This window comes from Heloderma suspectum, chromosome 3 (assembly GCF_057233095.1).
Source record: "Heloderma suspectum isolate Gila_16-S chromosome 3, 16-S_ref, whole genome shotgun sequence".
NCBI classification, from domain to species: domain Eukaryota; kingdom Metazoa; phylum Chordata; class Lepidosauria; order Squamata; family Helodermatidae; genus Heloderma; species Heloderma suspectum.
The window spans coordinates 91,381,771-91,402,013 of record NC_139460.1 but is presented as its reverse complement, the minus strand read 5'-3'; the positions used below and the strand labels follow the sequence as shown (position 1 = coordinate 91,402,013).

At 43.0% G+C, this 20,243-nt stretch overlaps 1 protein-coding gene across 1 annotated transcript in view; it reads left to right on the top strand.

The window, feature by feature from the left end:
- The window catches only part of C2CD2 (C2 calcium dependent domain containing 2), a 50,652-nt gene that overhangs the window by 9,294 nt on the left and 21,115 nt on the right, over positions 1–20,243 (top strand). Inside the window, exons 3-5 of the mRNA XM_084843791.1 lie at positions 10,040–10,159; positions 12,091–12,195; positions 19,926–20,048. Of these exons, the coding sequence (XP_084699917.1) occupies positions 10,040–10,159; positions 12,091–12,195; positions 19,926–20,048 (348 nt within the window). The remainder of the gene's footprint in view (positions 1–10,039; positions 10,160–12,090; positions 12,196–19,925; positions 20,049–20,243) is intronic.

The window sequence follows — 20,243 nt, the reverse complement described above, 5'->3', positions numbered from 1 at the left end:
TACTATAGAATCTGAAGTAATAAAACTTATTTTTTAAAAAAAATCCTTTCTCACTTAATAATATGCCAACAAACTTGGTTGTTGGCATACTGTTGTGTTTGTACAATCTAGGTACCGGGTTGGATTTAACTGGTGATAAAACATGTTTTGGGCCTGCTTTTGACAAGGCTGTTTGTTCTCAGTGGAGTGTGTCTGCAATCACTCCTTTGAAGAAAAATGTTCAGAGTTGCTGTTTACTTGCAAATTGGACACAGGTATGCCAAGAATTGATGTACTGGTATGTCCATGAGAAACTGACAAGACCACAAGTCCTTTTGATATCTAAATTTTAGTTTGAGTATGTTATGGAAGCACTCCTGTGAGCAAAGGTAATAATATCAGGAGGGCTCTATGGAGGAAGGATTGAGGGTACAATTTATCCTTATGTAAACAAGAGTAGGTTGAGGTAATCTTGTAAGACTGGCCTTTGTGAACATGGTTGCAATTTTACCTCTCTCTATATATTTTGGCCTAAGTCACACCCAGAACAAAACCGACACAACACTAAATTATTAAATACATGGTCTTTTATCTAGCAGTGGGAATGTCCCTGTTTATTAATCATTTGCTTGCACTGACTGTTGATCATAGAAAGTTGTGGAGTAACACTTTTTCCCTCTCTGTATACTTTTGCTTTGCTTTTTGTTTTGTTGTGGCTAGGATTGGCTTATCTTGACAAACAAAAGTAGACTGGGAAATGCCTAACACAACTGAACACTTTTTCAGTAAGCTCGTGTATATTGTAGTAGTGTACATGCATTGTTATGTTAATAATAGTCCAATAATCCAATAGTCTTCATTGGATTATTAGTTGGAATAGTTATTGTCAGAAAACACCTCTTAGTACTGATGAAACTAACAAGATGTGGATTGGATCAGTACACGGAATCATACCAATGTGTGTCTGATTTGAGCTGATTATTGTGAAGGTTTATTGTTTTACAGTAAATTAGTATTACTACATATGAATTGTGGCAGGGATGGGACCTGCTTTTCTCTATTTCTGCTATGCCACCATTCCTCCTTCCCAGAGAGGAGACCCTTCCATCTCCCAACCCCAAGACTCCCTCCCTTTCCCCTTACTGGAAAGTTGATCCATGGTGGGCACACTCTTTTCTCAAGAGCCAGCCCCCAAAAGAGCAAACCGTCTCTCCTCCAGGGACCAGCCCTCCCCGTTCCAGGCACATCCAAGCACATTGTCCCTTCTTCCTTCTCCCCTTGTCTTGATAGCTGTGTCCCTTTTCTTTTCTCCTCCCCTAGCCAGTGATTAAGAGAGGGCTGTCAGGAGCGCCCTAGCGGCCTCTTTAAGTAGACTCCAATAGCCAACTCAAGACACAGACTAAAGGATTCTTTTCAAGGCTTTAATCCTTTTACAACTTAATGACTCTTTCAGATGCTAATCACCAGCGACTAAGCAAGGAACAGCAGAGTGGCCTATGCTCCCAGTAGGCAGTTGATCCTCGTTTGAAGGAGAGTCACTTGAAGACCCTGAACTTATGGGCTAGGGAGAGATCCTCCCTCTTTCCCTTGGGTCCATGGGAGGCGGCCGTTGCTTGAGTGCCAAACGGGTGCTATGCCTCCTTTCCGCGCCCTCCATCGCTTGTCGCTCCCTGCATCTGCGTCGAGCGTCTAGCAAGCCCCATTCCCGCACTTTCTCACTGCTAGGATCACTATCTCAGGAATGCCCGCAGGAGGAATCTCTGCCAGCTGCTGTGCCTGTGAGGGATGAGCTGGCTCCTCTCCCACGGATTGCTGATCCTCCTCAGAATCAGAACTGCTCTGGGGTTCTATCAGCTCAGTTTCCACCCTGACAAGGGCCTGCAGCATCTGGAGAACCAGATGATGAGATGCATGTTTCTCCTCCCAGCCTCACAGAACACCCTGGGGAATCTCATAAAACCAGAAGCCAGAGGAGGAAGGGGTGGGCCCGATGGAGAAGCTGCAGGCTAAAGGGAAAGAGTCTGCACCCGCATCACTGTATTGAAGGAATGCTCTGCCCCATCTCTGAATTCCTTTCTGTAAATCCTATGCCAGGCCTAAAAGTTTTTATTTTTGTAAACTGCCCAGAGAGCTTCGGCTATTGGGCGGTATAGAAAATAAATAAATAAATAAATAAATAAGCATGGAATTCTGAATTTCCCCCCTGAAGATTACACAGCTCTCAGAGAAAATGGAAATAGTTGCAATTCTAGGAACTGTAGTAAAAAAAAATTAAGGCTGCAATCTATACACACATACCAGGGAGTAAATGTATATAGATTGAACTCTCCAGGACTTACCTCTGAGTAGGCATGCATAGGAGTGCACTGTAGCAGCATAATCCTATACATGCCTGTTCAGAAGTGAGCCTAGGATTTACTCCTAGGTAAGTGTTATAGGACACCATAGAATCATAGAATAGTAGTAGGGTTGGAAGGGGCCTACAAGGCCATCGAGTCCAACCCCCTGCTCAATGCAGGAATCCAAGTCAGAGCATCCCTGACAAATGGCTGTCCAGCCTCGTCTTAAAGGCCTCCAGTGTGGGAGAGCCCACCACCTCCCCAGGTAATTGGTTCCATTGCCGTATTGCTCTGACACTCAGGAAGTTTTTCCTGATGTTCAGCCGGAATCTGGCTTCCTGTAACTTGAGCCCATTATTCCGTGTCCTGCACTCTGGGATGATCAAGAAGAGATCCTGGCCTTCTTCTCTGTGACAACCTTTCAAGTACTTGAAGAGTGCTATCATATCTCCCCTCAGTCTTCTCTTCTCAAGGCTAAACATGCCCAGTTCTTTCAGTCTCTCTTCATAGGGCTTTGTTTCCAGTCCCCTGATCATCTTTGTTGCCCTCCTTTGAACCCTCTCCAGCTTGTCTGCATCCTTCTTAAAGTGTGGTGCCCAGAACTGGACACAGTACTCCAGATGAGGCCTAACCAGTGCTGAGTAGAGGGGAACTAGTACTTCCCGGGATTTGGAAGCGATGCTTCTATTAATGCAGCCCAAAAGAGCATTTGCCTTTTTTGCAGGCACATCACATTGTTGGCTCATATTCAGCTTGTGATCGACGACAATTCCAAGATCCTTCTCGCTCGTAGTGTGGTTGAGCCACGTATCCCCCATCTTGTAACTGTGCATTTGGTTTCTTTTTCCTAGGTGCAGAACTTGGCATTTGTCCCTATTAAATGCCATTCTGTTGTTTTCTGCCCAGCACTCCAGTCTATCCAGATCACTTTGAATTTTGTTTCTGTCTTCCAAAGTATTAGCTATCCCTCCCAATTTTGTGTCATCTGCAAATTTGATCAGCATTCCCTGCACCTCCTCCTCCAAGTCATTAATAAAAATGTTGAAGAGCACTGGGCCCAGGACTGAGCCCTGCGGTACCCCACTCGTTACCTCTCCCCAGCTTGAGAAGGTCCCATTGATAAGCACTCTTTGAGTCCGATTCTGTAGCCAACTGTGGATCCACATGATCGTTGTTTCATCTAGCCCACAGTGAGCTTCCATGGCCGAGTGGGGACTAGAACCCTGATCTCCCTACATTCTTCAATTTAAGCCGAAATTTTGCAAGAAGCCCCTCATGATCTGAGCCACAGTCAGCTCCAGGTCTTGTTTTTACTGACTGTATGGAGCTTCTCCAGTTTTGGCTGCAAAGTACATAATCAATCTGATTTCGATATTGACCATCTGGTGATGTCCATGTGTAGAGTCGCCTCTTGTGCTGTTGGAAAAGGGTGTTTGCTATGATCAGCGTGTTCTCTTGGCAGAACTCTATTAGCCTTCGTCCTGCTTCATTTTGTACACCAAGGCCATGCTTGCCTGTTATCCCGGTTATTTCTTGACTTCCTACTTTAGCATTCCAAACCCCTATGATGAAGAGGACATTTTTTTTGGTGTTAGTTCTAGAAGGTGTTGTAGGTCTTCATAGAACCGATCAACCTCAGCTTCTTCGGCCTCAATGGTTGGGGCATTGACTTGAATTACTGTGATGTTAAATGGTTTGCCTTGGATTCGTACTGAGATCATTCTGTCATTTTTGAGATTGTACCCCAGTACTGCTTTTCCCACCCTTTTATTGACTATGAGTGCTACTCCATTTCTTCTAAGGGATTCTTGCCCACAGTAGTAGATATAATGGTCACCTGAATTAAATTCGCCCATTCTTGTGCATTTTAGTTCGCTGATTCCCAAGATGTCAATGTTCAATCTTGCCATCTCATGTTTGACCACCTCCAGCTTACCTTGATTCATTGATCTTACATTCCAGGTTCCTAAACAATATTGTTCTTTACAGCATCGGACTTTCTTTTCAACACCAGACACATCCACAGCTGATTGTCCTTTTGGCTTTGGCCCAGCCGCTTCACTCTTTCTGGCACTACTTGGAAATTCCCTCTGCTCTTCCCCAGTAGAATGTTGGACACCTTCCGACCTGAGGGGCTCATCTTCCTGCGTCATCTCTTTTAGCCTTGTAATACGTTCCATGGGGTTTTCTTGGCAAGAATACTGGAGTGGGTTGCCATTTCCTTCTCCAGTGGACCACATTTTGTCAGAACTCTCTGCCATGACCTGTCCATCTTGGGTGGCCCTGCACGGCATAGCTTATGGCTTCACTGAGTTACGCAAGCCCTTCGCCACAACAAGGCAGTGATCCATGAAGGGGCATTGAGACAGTATGCATCTTTAAAAGACTGTATGCTGAGACCAGATTCACACACTTATCCCTGTTCCACATTTTGCTTTTGAGATCCTGCACTTCATGGGGATTTACTAGAACAACTGACAAGTAGTTCCCATTCTGCCCAATGGACATATCTGAAGGCCCATAGGAAATAATTGGAGCTTTGAATGCCAGTTAACATGACTGGTCTCCATTTAAATAAATGCAAGCTACAAATAAAACAAGGAATGGATCTTGGGAGCAAATGGAATGGATCACTGGAACAGACCACACAGATGGGGAGAAATGATGGAGTACAGGAATAGCAGACCTGAGAGACTGGCATGATGGTCCCTATGAGTGGAGTAACATCTTCTATCCAGTTTCTCACATCCTTACTGAGTAAGGTGCCATATGTGAGTGATTCTGCTGAGAGTGGAATGACAGACTTGGGACTTGTACATACCAAATACTTGGCACATCATCTGGTCTATGCACATCCATTAGTAGGTAACGTAGTAGGCTGATGGCCCATAATTGCCAACAGATATTTGAATGGGATGCAATTGGTGCTCTGAGGAAGCTAACAGTGTTTTGGGGTGTTGGCTGCAGTGAGCTTTGGCTATCTGGAGTATTTCAGTGGTGTGCCTCCATCTATGCTCAACCTGTATATTTTTAAATAAACCAAATATTACAAAACACCGTAAGTCTCCCCTGATCTTCTTCCAAAGAAAACCTTAACTAGGTAAGCAATGCATGCCAGGAAATTCTCACTGCCCAGAGAACTGGGGTGAGCATAATATGTAAACCTTCTGTACCAGATTTCCTCAATGCTAAGCAAAATGGTATTCAAAAGACTGTCTCTTTCCTGTACATTTGGTTCTAGTACATCCCTCCAAGGAAGCTCAAAGAGACTGAGCTTAGTAGCATTGTGTTAGTAACGCAAACCTAACCAGAACCAGTGTGGTATAGTGGTTAGAGTGTTGAACTTGGACTCTGGAGATCCACTCAGCCTTGAAGCTCACTGGGTGACTTTGTGTCAATCACTGACTCTAAGCCTAACCTACCTCACAGAGTTGTTGTGAGGATAAAGTGGAGAGGGGGAGGATCATGTGAGCTGCCTTAGATTCCTTGTAAGAGGGGGGAAAGGCAGGATATAAATGTAATAATAAATAATAAAATAACCTATTTGTGCACCTCATCTTGTACTCTTACATATTTAATTTCTCAAATAAAACTGGATGACTTGCTGATTGTGGAGGCGTATCTTTCAAATCTTGCTAGCTGCTGTGCAAAAATGACTTTCATAAGAAAATGATGCAAGTATATGAGGAATTCTGTTCCTTATCTCTTAATATTCAGTCTTCAGCCAGCTTGTTCAAGTTCCAGATCTGAGTTGCCACCAGTCTCCTACAAACATATGTACTGTGCAAAGCGCCTTCTCAATAGATGCAAATCTCATTTAAACTGTCTACTTCTGTGGTACGAGAGCACACTTTAGGTTGCTGGCAATCCAGGTGCTTGCATAGCAAATAGCTTAAGATAATTTATTTACGTGAACGAAACCACAGGTTACTCAGGAAGGCTACCAGTCTGACCCAGAAGGTCCTCTCAACCCTAAATTTGGTGATAAATCAGAGCCTGAATGTGAGCAAAACCCTTTTATGGAATTATTCTAAGGGAAATTTTACTCTGCCATTCAGTATCCTGTTTCTATTTGTAACAATTCCTCCAGAGAAAGGGAAGGGGCTATAACTGAGGCTAAAGAACTTGAAGATAAATTGGATAACCTTACAAAAGCTGTCTTGAACCCACTAGGTTTATTCTCCTGCAACTATTACAGAGTTTAGGTTAACTGTTCCAAGAGAATTGAATCTGTTGGTAAATTGAAAAAACATCGTATTTTAGAAGACGGCTTATACATTCCGTAAATAATTTTTTCACTGAAATGGTAGGTTAGCAGTTTTGTTGTATATTTAGACTATGATTCTATACACGCTTTCTGAGGAGTAAGTAGCACTGAACTTTCTGAACGCACATGCATGCATAGGACTGAGCTCTCAGTGACTATGTAGGTGTTAAAATCGACAGAACTTGTATTTCTTTAATGTCTTTTTCTAAAGTCATCTTGTATTTTGGAACCTTGGGCATGACCAAGACAAAGTTTGAGGGGCCAGGGAGAGTTAAAAACTGAAATCAGTGCAGCTTAAAGTACATTACTTTGGCTGGATTGTGACCGTTGTGATTAGACTAGTTCAGTGGCTGATGATGTCTCACTGCTCCCTACCCAAGTACCTTCAAGAGGAAAATATTAATCTTTCCTCCCCACAAATCTTGTTAAGTTATCACCAACTGACTAAAATTCCTTGAGTTTTGAAGGTAAGCCAGCAATTCACTACAGTGCGTGTACTGAAATTGCATTTGAGTAGGGAAAACTGTTTTATTTTCCATTCATCATGCTGCTTTTAAAACTGAGTAAACTATTTTGGAAAGTATTGTGAATTGCCATATTTGAAATAGGTTTTACTTCAGCCTGGGGAAGAACATTATAAGGAAGTTTAGACTAAGTTTGCAACTTCATAAGAACTAATAATATAACTATGAAATTAATGTTTACCTTATATGTAAATTGAGATATATAAACTTATATCTATTTTCAGGGATGTATCTTATATTAACTAATAGCTGGCTTGTTTCACAGGAGTATGTGTTTAAGGTTTCCACTAGCGATCAAACTAGCCTTGCCCATTTTACTAGTGAAATTTTTAACAAAAGTTTGGCTACGCTGGACATTGTGCCAGCAAGTAAACAGCATGTCCTTTCCTATGCTGCCAAAGTAAAATTCACACAGATCTTTTACCTATAGAATTTGGGCAGATACCTATGCTGACTGAATGCCTGTCCACAGCTCACTTATTATGCTGATTTAGTGTGTAGCAGTTTTTCTACAAAGTGTTACCTGAATGACAGTTCAAATATTTGTGTGAATGCCAGAGGGTCATACCCTTCTGCTTTTGAATGTAAACTGACACCAAATAGTTAATAGGAATTGCTAGGCAAACCTGTTCTTGAGAAAGAAGATACCTTGAGAAAGAGAAGCAGAGTATGAGATTATAGTAACCTCTGTCACTAGCATTTTCAAACGTTGTGGGAAAGGAATGAAAGGGGGGAAACAGTTTCTTACGCTTGCTGGTAGGCCTAGAGGAGGAGTGGGTAACTTGTGGCCTCCTGAAGTGGTTGGACTACAGGTCCCATCAGCCCTAGCCAATGGGGGATGATGGGAGCTGCAGTCCAACAATATCTGGAAGGCCACAAGTTGCCCACCTCTGGCTTAGGGACTAGTTGTGGTGATTCATTGGTTTGGCCTGAGGAGGCTTAAAGTACACTTCAGCAGAAGCAAGAATAATAATGATCATAAGATAATGGGCTGGTTCTCACAATCAATGGAACATAAAGCTCTGCATGCATATGAGTGCTGGATATGGGCTGAGAAGAAATCTGAAGGGCCAATTTAAGGAGACTGACCTTTTGGTGCAACCCAAGGAAGGTTTGTATGAGAGATTTCTGATTGGAAATCCAAACCAGTCTCAGCTGGTAGAGTACATAGAAGGACTATGGCTAACCTAGGGGGAATCAGAATGAGAAGCATGTTGGAGTATTACTCACATTTTCATGGAATCCGATTTGAACCATCAGGGACACATGAATCAAGATAAGCCTAGTGTAGCGTACCTTTAAAATCTGTTTTTCAGCACTTGAAAGGAACGTACTGGGGAGCGGGAGGAGTAGAACTGAACATCATGAAACTGGCAGGGGCTGCTCAACTAATGAGAGAGGCTTGTTTTCCCGCCCTGTCCCTGCTGCTACTACGTTATGAATGGACAGCAACTAATTTTTCCTGTGTGTGCAGATTTCCCTGAAGAAACCAAAAACCCCAGTTCTCCAGTGTAGCATCTAAAGACTCCTGAGAGGTCCCCCCAACCCCAGTTTCGCCACATCCCAGCAATCTGCTGCAGAGCTCCCACCACATTTTCCCCCATGTGTGCAGTTTTGCCTATTGCTTTCAACCCCCCCCCCCGCCCTTTCTCTTTCCAATGATCTGCCATAATTCTGAGTAAACATGCACAGAAGGGGGGATATGTTAAGGATTTAAAGCAGGCTACCTAAGGTGATTGAGTGTTCCCACTACTGCAGTAATGTGAGGGGTTGCTGCTGCCCCCCTGGGGATTTTCTCAATGGGAATGAGAAAAACTGCTTCCATTGTGGAAACAAGCGGGAATGGGACATCCCACCTTCTTGACCATATCACTGCCAGGTCACAGAGGCACCCCCAGGATTGAATGCGGGGGGGGGGGGAACATGGCACACTATGGCAAAACTGCCAGGGAGCTGCTTCCAGTAAAAAAAAAAAAAAAAAAAGTTGGAGTAAAAGGAGTTTCAGAAAATACCGCTTTTCAAGAGGGAAGCAGCTGGTTCGCAGTGGATTCGTGACGATGTTGTCTGTTGCAAAGGAACTCAAACTGCTTTAACTTCGCACTAAATCACTGGTGAAGACAGGCCCCCAGTCTGTCTCTCAGCTGCATCACCCCCCCCCCACATGTTCAAAATTCCACTGAAAGTGTGTGGGGGTCTTGAGAAAAATGGGTAAGGGAGAGAAGGCATTGACCTGCCGAAGCCCCTAACAGCTTATAGTTAAGAATTCTGGAGGTGGGGATGGAGGTTAAACTGCCCTCCATGAACCATACAAGGAAGCTTCCGGAAGGAGGAAAGGGAGAAAGGCCACCTTCCTCCTTTCACGATCTCTAAAAAACTCCTTGGTCTGAGGTACAACAATAAAGTGCTCAGGTTGAGGGTTGACAGCCAGTGCTATATAGTGAAGGGTGAGAAGGTTTCAAGAGTGTGGGAATGCAGGGGAGAGGGAAGTGTCCTTCCACTCCCCCTGCCCCCGCCTGCCTGCCTGCCTGCCTGCCTGCCTGCCTGCCTCTGAGTCCAAAGACTGCTACGAGGCTCCTGTTCCAGTCTGGCTAAAGCACTGAACAGGAACGCACCTGTCAGTAGCTGGGGATACAGTGCCGCATTGTTGCAGGTCCCCATTTGTTTGTTCCTGTTTGATCTTTTAAAAAAATGCATCCTAACTGTACACGATAAGCTTTGGTTCTTGTAGTCAAGATTCTGTACTTGCATTACTGATATTGGGGGATGGGGACCTCCTATTTTTTCTTATTTTAGACGAAATGCATTGTAGCTATCAGGGCTTGAACGCTAGTCTCAATGAGTGCTGTTCATTGAATATTCAAATAAATGTGCAGAATTGTTTCCTCTGTAAATGTGTCTACTTATAAAGCCATATTTCACTTTTATTTCAGGTGGTCTCTTGTAATGTAATTGGAAATGCCTTTCATTTTATTGTCAATGTGTCCCATACTTCACCTGTTACTGCAGAAAGTCAATCTTACAATGTGAAGCTGTCTCCACTTCACTTGCAGGTAACGTTTCAAACTTCTTTTGATAAATCTTGTATTAAGGTCTATGATAAAATAATTTATTCTATTTATTGTATTATTTTTAGGTTAGTCTAGATATTCTTGTAAGCAGAGTTCTTTTGAGAAGTTCTCTTCGAATGTAATCTTAGTTACAATAACACTATCCTCCAAACAGTAGTTTGAAGGAGCAAGAACAAACCACGGGCTCAACCATTTCTTCTCTTGTCTTCTTGCATGCAGGGAGCTGCTTCCCTGTCAGGTCAAGCACAGTTTGCCATCATGGCCCAGTTTGGGCAATCAAGTTTGGGGCACCCGCACACAGTCGCTTTGGTCTTCCCTTTGCACAAGGAAGCAGACAAACCAGGAAACTGCAGTTGACCGTAGATTCCTGTTATGTTCAAACTGGGAAACTAGTTAATGGCTCCCAAACAAGCCAGGATACGGAAGCCAACTTCAAACTATGGTTTCATGTTGTGGCTTATTTGGAAGCTGTTAACTTTAGTTTCTCAGTTCATACATAACGGGAAGCTAAGTTTAACTGTAGCTTCCTCACTTGTTTTGCTACTTGCATGAAGGGAGGAGCTAAGCAGCTGCATGGAGGTGCCTCAAGTTCATGTATATCTTGGCTTAAGCTGGGATCTTGTCTGTCAAAATGTGGCCAATGTCTGAACTAGCAAACTGGTTTGAGTGAGCCTTTCAAACCAAGATTGTAAATAGGAACAGGTAACTTGAAATTAGCAATACTCAATAAAATGTTGCATTGAGTAATTATTATTGACACAATTAATGACTGCTCTGGCTCAGGATTTAGCAAACATGAAATCTAAATGATAATAGGATACACTGATCCTTTAGTTTACTACAGGGGTGTGCAACCATTTTGGACCACTAGGCAGAGCTGGATTTTTGAAAGAGGGTTATGGGCACTGTCACAAAATGGCTGCCATGGTGGGGGCATAGCCCATCACAGAACATCAATTTCCCAGAAGGCTAATTAGGGGGCTAAAGGAAAAGTAACTTGCCCAAGAAACTAAATATGAGGAAGAAACGAGATCTGAGCTCCAAATGCCAAATCGTATTTGCCCCCACAAAGCACAGCAAAATATCAGTTCCACAGAAGGCAAAACTAATGATGCTCCAAAAAATGCACACACTCATAGATAAGACACCCACCCAACATAAAAAACCAAAACCAAACTCCAGGTAAAGCACACACATGGCAAAACACACACCACTCCAAAACAAACAGAAGCTTAGGCAAACATACACACACCCTGGCAAAGCACATACCACACAAGCAAACAAACCACCAGCTGTGTGTGCATATGCACATGCGCATACACAGCAGGCAAAACACAACCCAATGTTTTCTGTCACCCCTTCTAGTCTCTCAGAATGCTCCCTAGTATCCCATCTTTTTTCTTTTTGCTGGGTGGCTGGGCAAACTTTAAACGAAGTGTTGGGTTGCAGCCGCTCATCAATTTTATTTTCTAAGAATGTCTCTGGGGCTCATCTTGGACCCAAAGGCATTCTTGGAAATAAAGATGGGTGCTGGAGGTCAGCCCTTCGCTTTGCAGCATAACAGCCTCACAGGTGTATTTTTTAACCTTTTCTTCTTTTTTTAACTGAAGAAATAAAAAAAAATCAGGAGGGTCAGGGAGCCTGACGGGCACCAAGGGAGGTGTGATGGCTGTGATCATAAGTGAAGTTTAACAATAAAGAAAATGGCTGCCGTTGATTTCCTGCATGAGCTCGGTTTCATTTTTGGCTATGGAGAGCAAAAATCTAGTAGCACAAAAATATTTAGATTCTGACAATAGGAAAGCCCAGTACTTACTGGATGAATTTCCAACTGTTGTCTAGATCTAAGGTATAAAATCTGTTTATATCAGCAAAATTGAAGTGGCAGTCTTAATAATCTATCATGTCAACAGCTGGAGCTTTCAATAAAATCCAAAGAGGAAGACATCCGGGTCAACTGGTCTTTCATCTACACCTCAGAAACAAATATTGAAGTCAAACCTACCAAAGTGCAAGAGGTAAATATATTAGCATTCGCTCCTAACTTCTGTCAAAACTGCATATTCAGATTAAGAATAATGTGTACAGTAGTGCATAAAATATTTGCCTTTCCGTTATTTAAATAATCACTAACACTCTGGTTTTACACACAGTTGAACTTCCTTCCCAAAAGATATATTTAGGAGCAGGATCTACAGCTGCTGTCCATGCATGGCATGCTGGTTTGGAAGCACAGCCCTTTGAAAGGATTAAAATTAAAGGTTCTTGTCTTTGTATGGGTAATTATAAACCACTGCTTCCAATTCACACTTGTATAATAATAGTGTTGTTGTTGTTGTTCAGTCGTTCAGTCGTGTCCGACTCTTCGTGACCCCATGGACCATAGCACGCCAGGCCTTCCTGTCCTGCGCTCTCTCCCGGAGCGTGCTCAAGTTCATATTCATTGCATCCGTGATGCTATCTAGCCATCTCATCTTCTGCCGTCCCCTTCTCCTTTTGCCTTCAGTCTTTCCCAGCATCAGGGTCTTTTCCAGGGAGTTTTCTCTTCACATTAGGTGGCCAAAATATTGGAGCTTCAGCTTCATTATCTGTCCTTCCAATGAGCACTCAGGGTTGATTTCCTTTAGGATGGACTGATTTGACCTCCTTGCAGTGCAGGGGACTCGTAAGAGTCTTCTCCAGCACCACAGTTCGAAAGCATCAATTCTTCGGCGCTCAGCCTTCCTTATAGTCCAGCTCTCACAGCCATACATTACTACTGGGAAAACCATAGCTTTGATTAGACGGACCTTTGTCGGCAAGGTGATGTCTCTGCTTCTTACTATGCTGTCTAGGTTGGCCATAGCTTTCCTCCCAAGGAGCAAGCGTCTTTTAATTTCATGGCTACAGTCACCGTCTGCGGTGATCTTGGAGCCCAAGAAAGTAAAATCTGTCACTGCTTCCATTTCTTCCCCTTCTATATGCCAGGAAGTGATGGGGCCAGATGCCATGATCTTAGTTTTTTTAATGTTGAGTTTCAAACCAGCTTTTGCACTCTCCTCTTTAATAATAGTGTACAAACCTCTTAACACTGGCCATAATATGGAGAATGGTGACTAACTCCTTACACCCAACTGCACTTCTTTACCTTCTAAAACTTGGGAGTCTTGTAAACTGTTTGTGGTGCAACAAGACAGGCTGCTCTTTGTCTCAAGTAGTTTATTGGGTGGGATCCAAACGGCTGTGGGTGGTCTTCTCCCAGAAGAGGGCTTTAAAGAGACCCCTCTTCCAAAAGCCACTCCCAAGGTTAAGGGGCTCTTCAGACCAGCAGCAGCAGCAATGCCCATGGGTCACAAGGGACTGCTTCCTGAAATATCCCACAGAGGGTGAGATTGGATCCAGCAACTGTTTCTCCTGCTGAATATTCAACAATAGAAAAGGTGTGTTCTAAATTTTAGAGTCTTAATAAAACAAATAGTTAAATACTTTCTTGGGCTCCAAGATCACCGCAGACGGTGACTGTAGCCATGAAATTAAAAGACGTTTGCTCCTTGGGAGGAAAGCTATGGCAAACCTAGACAGCATAGTAAGAAGCAGAGACATCACCTTGCCGACAAAGGTCCGTCTAATCAAAGCTATGGTTTTCCCAGTAGTAATGTATGGCTGTGAGAGCTGGAGTATAAGGAAGGCTGAGCGCCGAAGAATTGATGCTTTCGAACTGTGGTGCTGGAGAAGAGTCTTACGAGTGCCCTGGACTGCAAGGAGGTCAAATCAGTCCATCCTAAAGGAAATCAACCCTGAGTGCTCATTGGAAGGACAGATACTGAAGCTGAAGCTCCAATATTTTGGCCACCTAATGCGAAGAGAAAACTCCCTGGAAAAGACCCTGATGCTGGGAAAGACTGAAGGCAAAAGGAGAAGGGGACAGCAGAGGATGAGATGGCTAGATAGCATCACTGATGCAATGAATATGAACTTGAGCACGCTCCGGGAGAGAGCGCAGGACAGGAAGGCCTGGCGTGCTATGGTCCATGGGGTCACGAAGAGTCGGACACGTCTGAACAACAACAACAACATTTACAATTAAAAATTAGGGAGTTACAGGGATGTGCATGATTGAAGTCTTAATGAACAGTATATGTTTGGAGGATGTCAGCAACATACACACACACACACACACACACACACACACATTAGCCAAGGATGATAGTCCAACATTATCTGTTTAAAAAATTGTCATTATCCATGGCTAAGCATTGCACGTAGATGGTCATCCACACAGGCTTCCCATGCAAAGGACTCACCTTTTTTTTTTTGTCAAAACACAAAATTGTTAAGATTGTTCAGAGTAGATGGTGCCTAGTCAGCAGATAGTCATAATGCTGCATTATGACTGCAGACCATTGATGAGCTCTGTGGAGCAGCACTTTTATTAATGACTTACAGGGGTTTGCCAAGAAGCAACCAATCAGTGTAATTTCTGCTTTGGATCTTGGCAAATACCCATTACTTGGTCTCTGATCTGGCCTCTGACAATGTTGTTGCTCTAACTGAATGCATCATGGCTTTACAGTCTCCTCTGAACAGTCTTTCTCTGTAAGTAAGAGAAATATATTTAGTGTTTGCAAGCCAGGAGACTCCTAGAATGGCATCTAATTAGACTGAATGGCATCTAGTAGCACAATGGTTTCTCCGCCCCTCTCAGCCACCCCACAATATCTGCATACAGCCCCTGGGGTCAAAAAGGTTGCTTGCCCCTACTGTATAGAAATGTCTTTATAAATAAATACATAAAACATAATAAAACAATACAATCTGCAACAACAAAAAAGCAGCATAAATAACAGATGCTGGTGACAGAAACAAATCATACTACTGAGGTGTCTGGATTCGGTTTCAGTTTGTTAGCCCACATCCAGCCCATACAATCTTCAAGCAGTGGTTTAGGACTCTGCTAGCATCCCTGGAATGAGATGGAAAGGATACAGTTGGGAGTCATCTGCACATTGGTGACACCAAATCGCCAAACCCCAAATGACCTTCTCCAATAGTTTCATGTAGATGTTAAATAGTATGAGGGACAAGATAGAATCCTGAGGGACACTATAGGCCAACAACTAAGGCATCGAACAGGAGTCCCCCAGTGCTATCTTCTGAAACTAGTCCTCCAGGAATGACAAAGCCATGGTAATACCATACCCCAAGTCCTGTCCCTGCAAGCCGAGCCAGAAAGATCCTATGGCTGGTGGTATTAAAAGTTATGGAGAGGTCCACCAGAACCAACAGAAATAGACTCCCTGCCCAGCACCCAGTGTAGGTCATCCATCAAGGTGATGTCAGGGTTGAGCCCAGACCCATTGAGATTTCTGAGGACTCCGATTCTGAATCAGAGCTGCAACAGCTAGATCAGAGAACGGGGAAGAACCTCCCCCAGAGCCCCCAGGTGTTTGGATAGAATCTTCCCAAGGCCTTGACAAACAGATGGCCCAGGCTGAGTTGCTGCCTCCCTGCCCTGTGTGGGAATCCAAGTTTCTGAGGAGAAGGAAGAGGGGCATGACTTGAGAGATGCCAGAGTGCACTGCAAGTCAAAACAGATGGAGTTAGGGACGGGGCCAAGATGCTCTGCCAGGATAGCCACTCTTAGAAGCCAGTGTAGAAGGGAGCTGCCCTAAATGAGGGGCATCACTGTTAGGCAGGTTTGACTGTCTGTGTCCACTGGCAAACAGTCAGCAGCTTCACTACCCTGCAGATTGTTTAGAACCTGGGGAGATTTGAGAGCTTCCTTGAATCTGCATTGTGGAAAGGCTTGCTTTTAGCATAATAAAGCCATAATAGTTTGAACTTCTAGAATAATAGAATCATAGAATACTAGGGTTGGAAGGGGCCTACAAGACCATCGAGTCCAACCCCCTGCTCAATGCAGGAATCCAAGTCAGAGCATCCCTGACAGATGGCTATCCAGCTTCATCTTGAATGCCTCCAGCATGGGCAAGCCCACCACCTCCCTAGGTAATTGGTTCCATTGTCGTATTGGTCTAACAGTCAGGACGTTTTTCCTGACGTTCAGCCGGAATCTGGCTTCCTGTAACTTGAGCCCATTATTTCATATCCTGCACTCTGGGATAATCAAGAAGATATCCTGGCCTTCCTCTCTGTGACAACCTTTCAAGTCCTTGAAGAGCGCTATCATCTCCCCTCAGTCTTCTCTTCTCAAGGCTAAACATGCCCTGTTCTTTCAGTCTCTCCTCACAGGGCTTTTTTCCAGTCCCCTGATCATCTTTGTTGCCCTCTTCGGAACCCTCTCCAGTTTGTCTGCATCCTTCCTAAAGTGTGGTGCCCAGAACTGGACACAGTACTCCAGATGAGGCCTAACCAGTGCTGAGTAGAGGGGAACTAGTACTTCACCTGATTTGGAAGCCATACCTCTATTAATGCAGCCCAAAATAGCATTTGCCTTTTTTGCAGGCACATCACATTGTTGGCTCATATTCAGTTTGTGAACGACAACAATTCCAAGGTCCTTCTCGCTTGTAGTATTGTTGAGCCAAGTATCCCCCATCTTGTAACTGTGCATTTGGTTTCTTTTTCCTAGGTGCAAAACTTGGCATTTATCGCTATTAAATTTCATTGTTGTTTCTAGCCTATCAAGATCACTTTGAATTTTGTTTCTGTCTTCCATGGTATTAGCTATCCCACTACACTCTGTTTTGTTGATTGGAAAGGGGGAGGATGATCAAACACAACAGGTGCCCCCAAACCAGGCCTAAAGCCAGATTGAAATGCATGTAGATAATCTGCTTCATCCAGAAAACTCTGGAGACATCATTCATAGAGCCATCATGACTGGTAGCCATAGACAGCTTTATCGTCCATGAGTTTGTCTAATCCCCTTTTAAAGCTGTCTCAGTTGGTGAACATCACCTTATGTTGGGGTAGCAACTTCTGTAGTTTAACTATGCACTGTGTGAAGAAATACTTCTTTTTATTTGTCCTGAAACTTTCACTGTTCAGATTCACTGGATGACCCAAGATTCTGGTATTATAAGAGAGGGAGAAAAACTTATCTCTATCTACTTCTTCCACATGATGCATATCTTTCCCCCTTGCATATCTTTTTTTTTCTAAACTAAGAAGCCCCAAATGTTATAACCTTTCCTCAAAGGGGAGATGTTCCAACCCCTGAACAGTTCAACTGCCCCTTTCTGCACTGTTTCTAACTCTACGGCATCTTTTTTGAGGTGCAGCAGCCAGAACTGTACACAGAGTTCCAAGTGTGGTCAGACCACAGATTTGTATATGGTTAGAATGATATTGACTGTCTTCCTTCTTACCCACCCACCCCACCTTTTCTTATGGTCTCTAACACAGAATGTACACTTTTCACAATCATCACACTATTATAAATTGCTGGGATTATAGGGGGTGAAATATAGACAGATTAAAAAACCTGAATACAATTTTTAGACATTCTTTATTTAGATAAAATGCAGTTAGTTTCAATCCATTCATGTTTGTTACATTCATGCAGATAGTTACCAATTTTGGAGCAACGGAACCTGGTGGCCAATCCAGGTCGTATACTCAGGGGCAGGAGGTATGCTAGCTGCTTCTCTAGTGTTCATGTTCATCGGAGTTCTGCTGATTTTAGGCATCTTACATACTCTTTTCCCAAGTCTTTGCACGATGTGGAAAAATATGTTCTTTGACTATGTGTTTTCATTGTATGTTAATGTGGCTCGTTTTGTGTCTTTTGGAAACTCCTCTTTCTGATGTTGAAGGACATCATCATTTCCTTAGAAATTATGTAGAACCTTCATTCCACCTGTTAGCAACATTCCTAAATTATCAAGTTTTAGGCTTCTCTTATTTGATATCTTCTATTCAGTGTTTTCCCCCAAATTCAGTTATTTACCTGCATGTTGTTGTTCACGTTCCACAGTCAGCTTTGTAATTCTACACTCAGCACGTACGCACACCTGCATTTTCAATTCTTCAGCCTTTTCCTTTGATAACTTTGCCTGGTAATTTTGCTCCATTCACATCTCAGGAACCCATTCAACCAAAAGGGGACCATTATATTGTTTTACATGACAACTCATGGATTGATGTTTTAATTGTCCAGCATGACCTCAAGATCTCTTTCTTGATCAGTCACTGCCAGCTCAGTCGCCATCAGAGTATATGTGAAGTTTTTTGCCTCAGTAGGTATCACTTCACATTTACTTATGCTAAACTGCATTCACCATTTTAATGCCTGTTCAACTAGTTTGAAGAGATCCTTTTGGAGCTCTTCACAATCCCTTTTTGTTTCCACCACTCTGAATAACTTGGTGTGGTTTGCAAATGCAGCGATCTCACTGCTCCCTTCTACCCCCAGATCATTAATGAACAAGTTAAAAAGCACCAATCCCAATACATATCCTTGGAGGACCCCACTGTATATATCCCTCCATTGTGAGAATTCTCCATTTTTTTCTGTGGTCTGCTTCCTGTTCTTTAACCACAAAAAACAAAGACTAACCACAAAGAACAAAGACTACTATGTTTGCCCAGAAGAGACTTTGTGAGAGACTTTGTCAAAAGCTTTTGTCTAGTAGGCACTGTATACCTGATCTAGTAGATACTGTATATCTGGATTTTGTCAAAAGCCTTTGACCAAGTCCAGGTAATACAGTATCTGCTAGATCACTCCTGTGCACATTCTAGTTGACGCTCTTGAACTCTAAAAGGTTTGGATGGCGTAAGCCAAGTACAAATTTCTCTTTAGTCATAAAACCTATAGAGTGTCGAAGACAGCCTACCAATTAAACTTAGAGTGAGTGAAATATATTTAATATACCATATACTCATTCTTTGGGATAGGGCAGGACATAACCTTAATACAAAAAATGAAACTGTGTTTTACTTTTATTTTTTGGCTATTTGGCTCTTTGCTTACTGGCTTTTATACAACTATTATATTTGGTGTGCCTAGATGGCTTTTTAGCAAATAAGGCAGTATATAAGTTTTGATGATGATAACGATAATAAATTATCCAGATATCACTGAGGCATAAACGTCCAGTTTTGCCTACTCATATGCTTCATGTTATGAACCTAGATCAATTCCAAATCTTCTACTTTGCATTGTGTTTTAGACTGTACATTACAGCACTGGAAGGGACTTCGTGTCTGTACAGATGTCTGTCTCCTATATCAAAACCTGGGCAAGCCTATGCCAAGTGTTCCTCTAGCAGAGAAATGGAGCAAAAATGTGTGTTTGCAGTACTGTGCTTGTAGAGCAGATAGGTGCAGTGTCTTGAGTAAGTGAGCTAGGCACATACTGAAGGAGAAGACAGTGACCCAGTTTGCATGACACACCAGGCTATTTGGGGGTTGTTTAACCCATGATGAGCTGCAGTGCAGCCCAGGCACATCCTAGGCAACATTTTGAATATGCAACTCTGAGTAGGGGTTGTGATGTCATGCGAATCTGATCATTGAGGGTTATTTGGGGGTTTAACAACCTTCAAATAACCCTTGGTTTGTTGTAGGGTTATGCAAGTGTGGTTTAACCTTCAAATAACCCTCGGTGGCTGGGTTCTCACAACACGGCAACCTGCACTCAGGGTTGCATATTCAAAATGTCATCTGGGAGATGCTGTGGCTCATCATGGGTTAAATAACCCCTGGTGAGCCAGTTGTGTAGTGCGAACCAGCCCAGTGAAGGCTTTCTTTTATGTGATTCTTCTGGATTTTACCAACAATGCAATTATTCCTCTCTTTCTAGGACAAGACACTTGGGGCATGTGCAGTATCAGAAACATTTAAAGGTGTGTTGCAGAATCTCATCAATTCAGCATCTCCTTCTGTGATTCTGTGTACAAAACCTACAGATGTAAAGGCAATACAGGTAGTCTACACTTTCTTTATTGCTGCTATGCCTTCATCTTCATGTAGCATGGCTTTCATAACTCAGTGCATTGGCTATTATGAGAGCTACATGACTAATTCATACACATATGTTAAGCATATGCATTACTTAATATAACATGACATTTTGGAAGTTAATTGATGTGAGCAACATAAAGTGCTAGGCATTTATCTA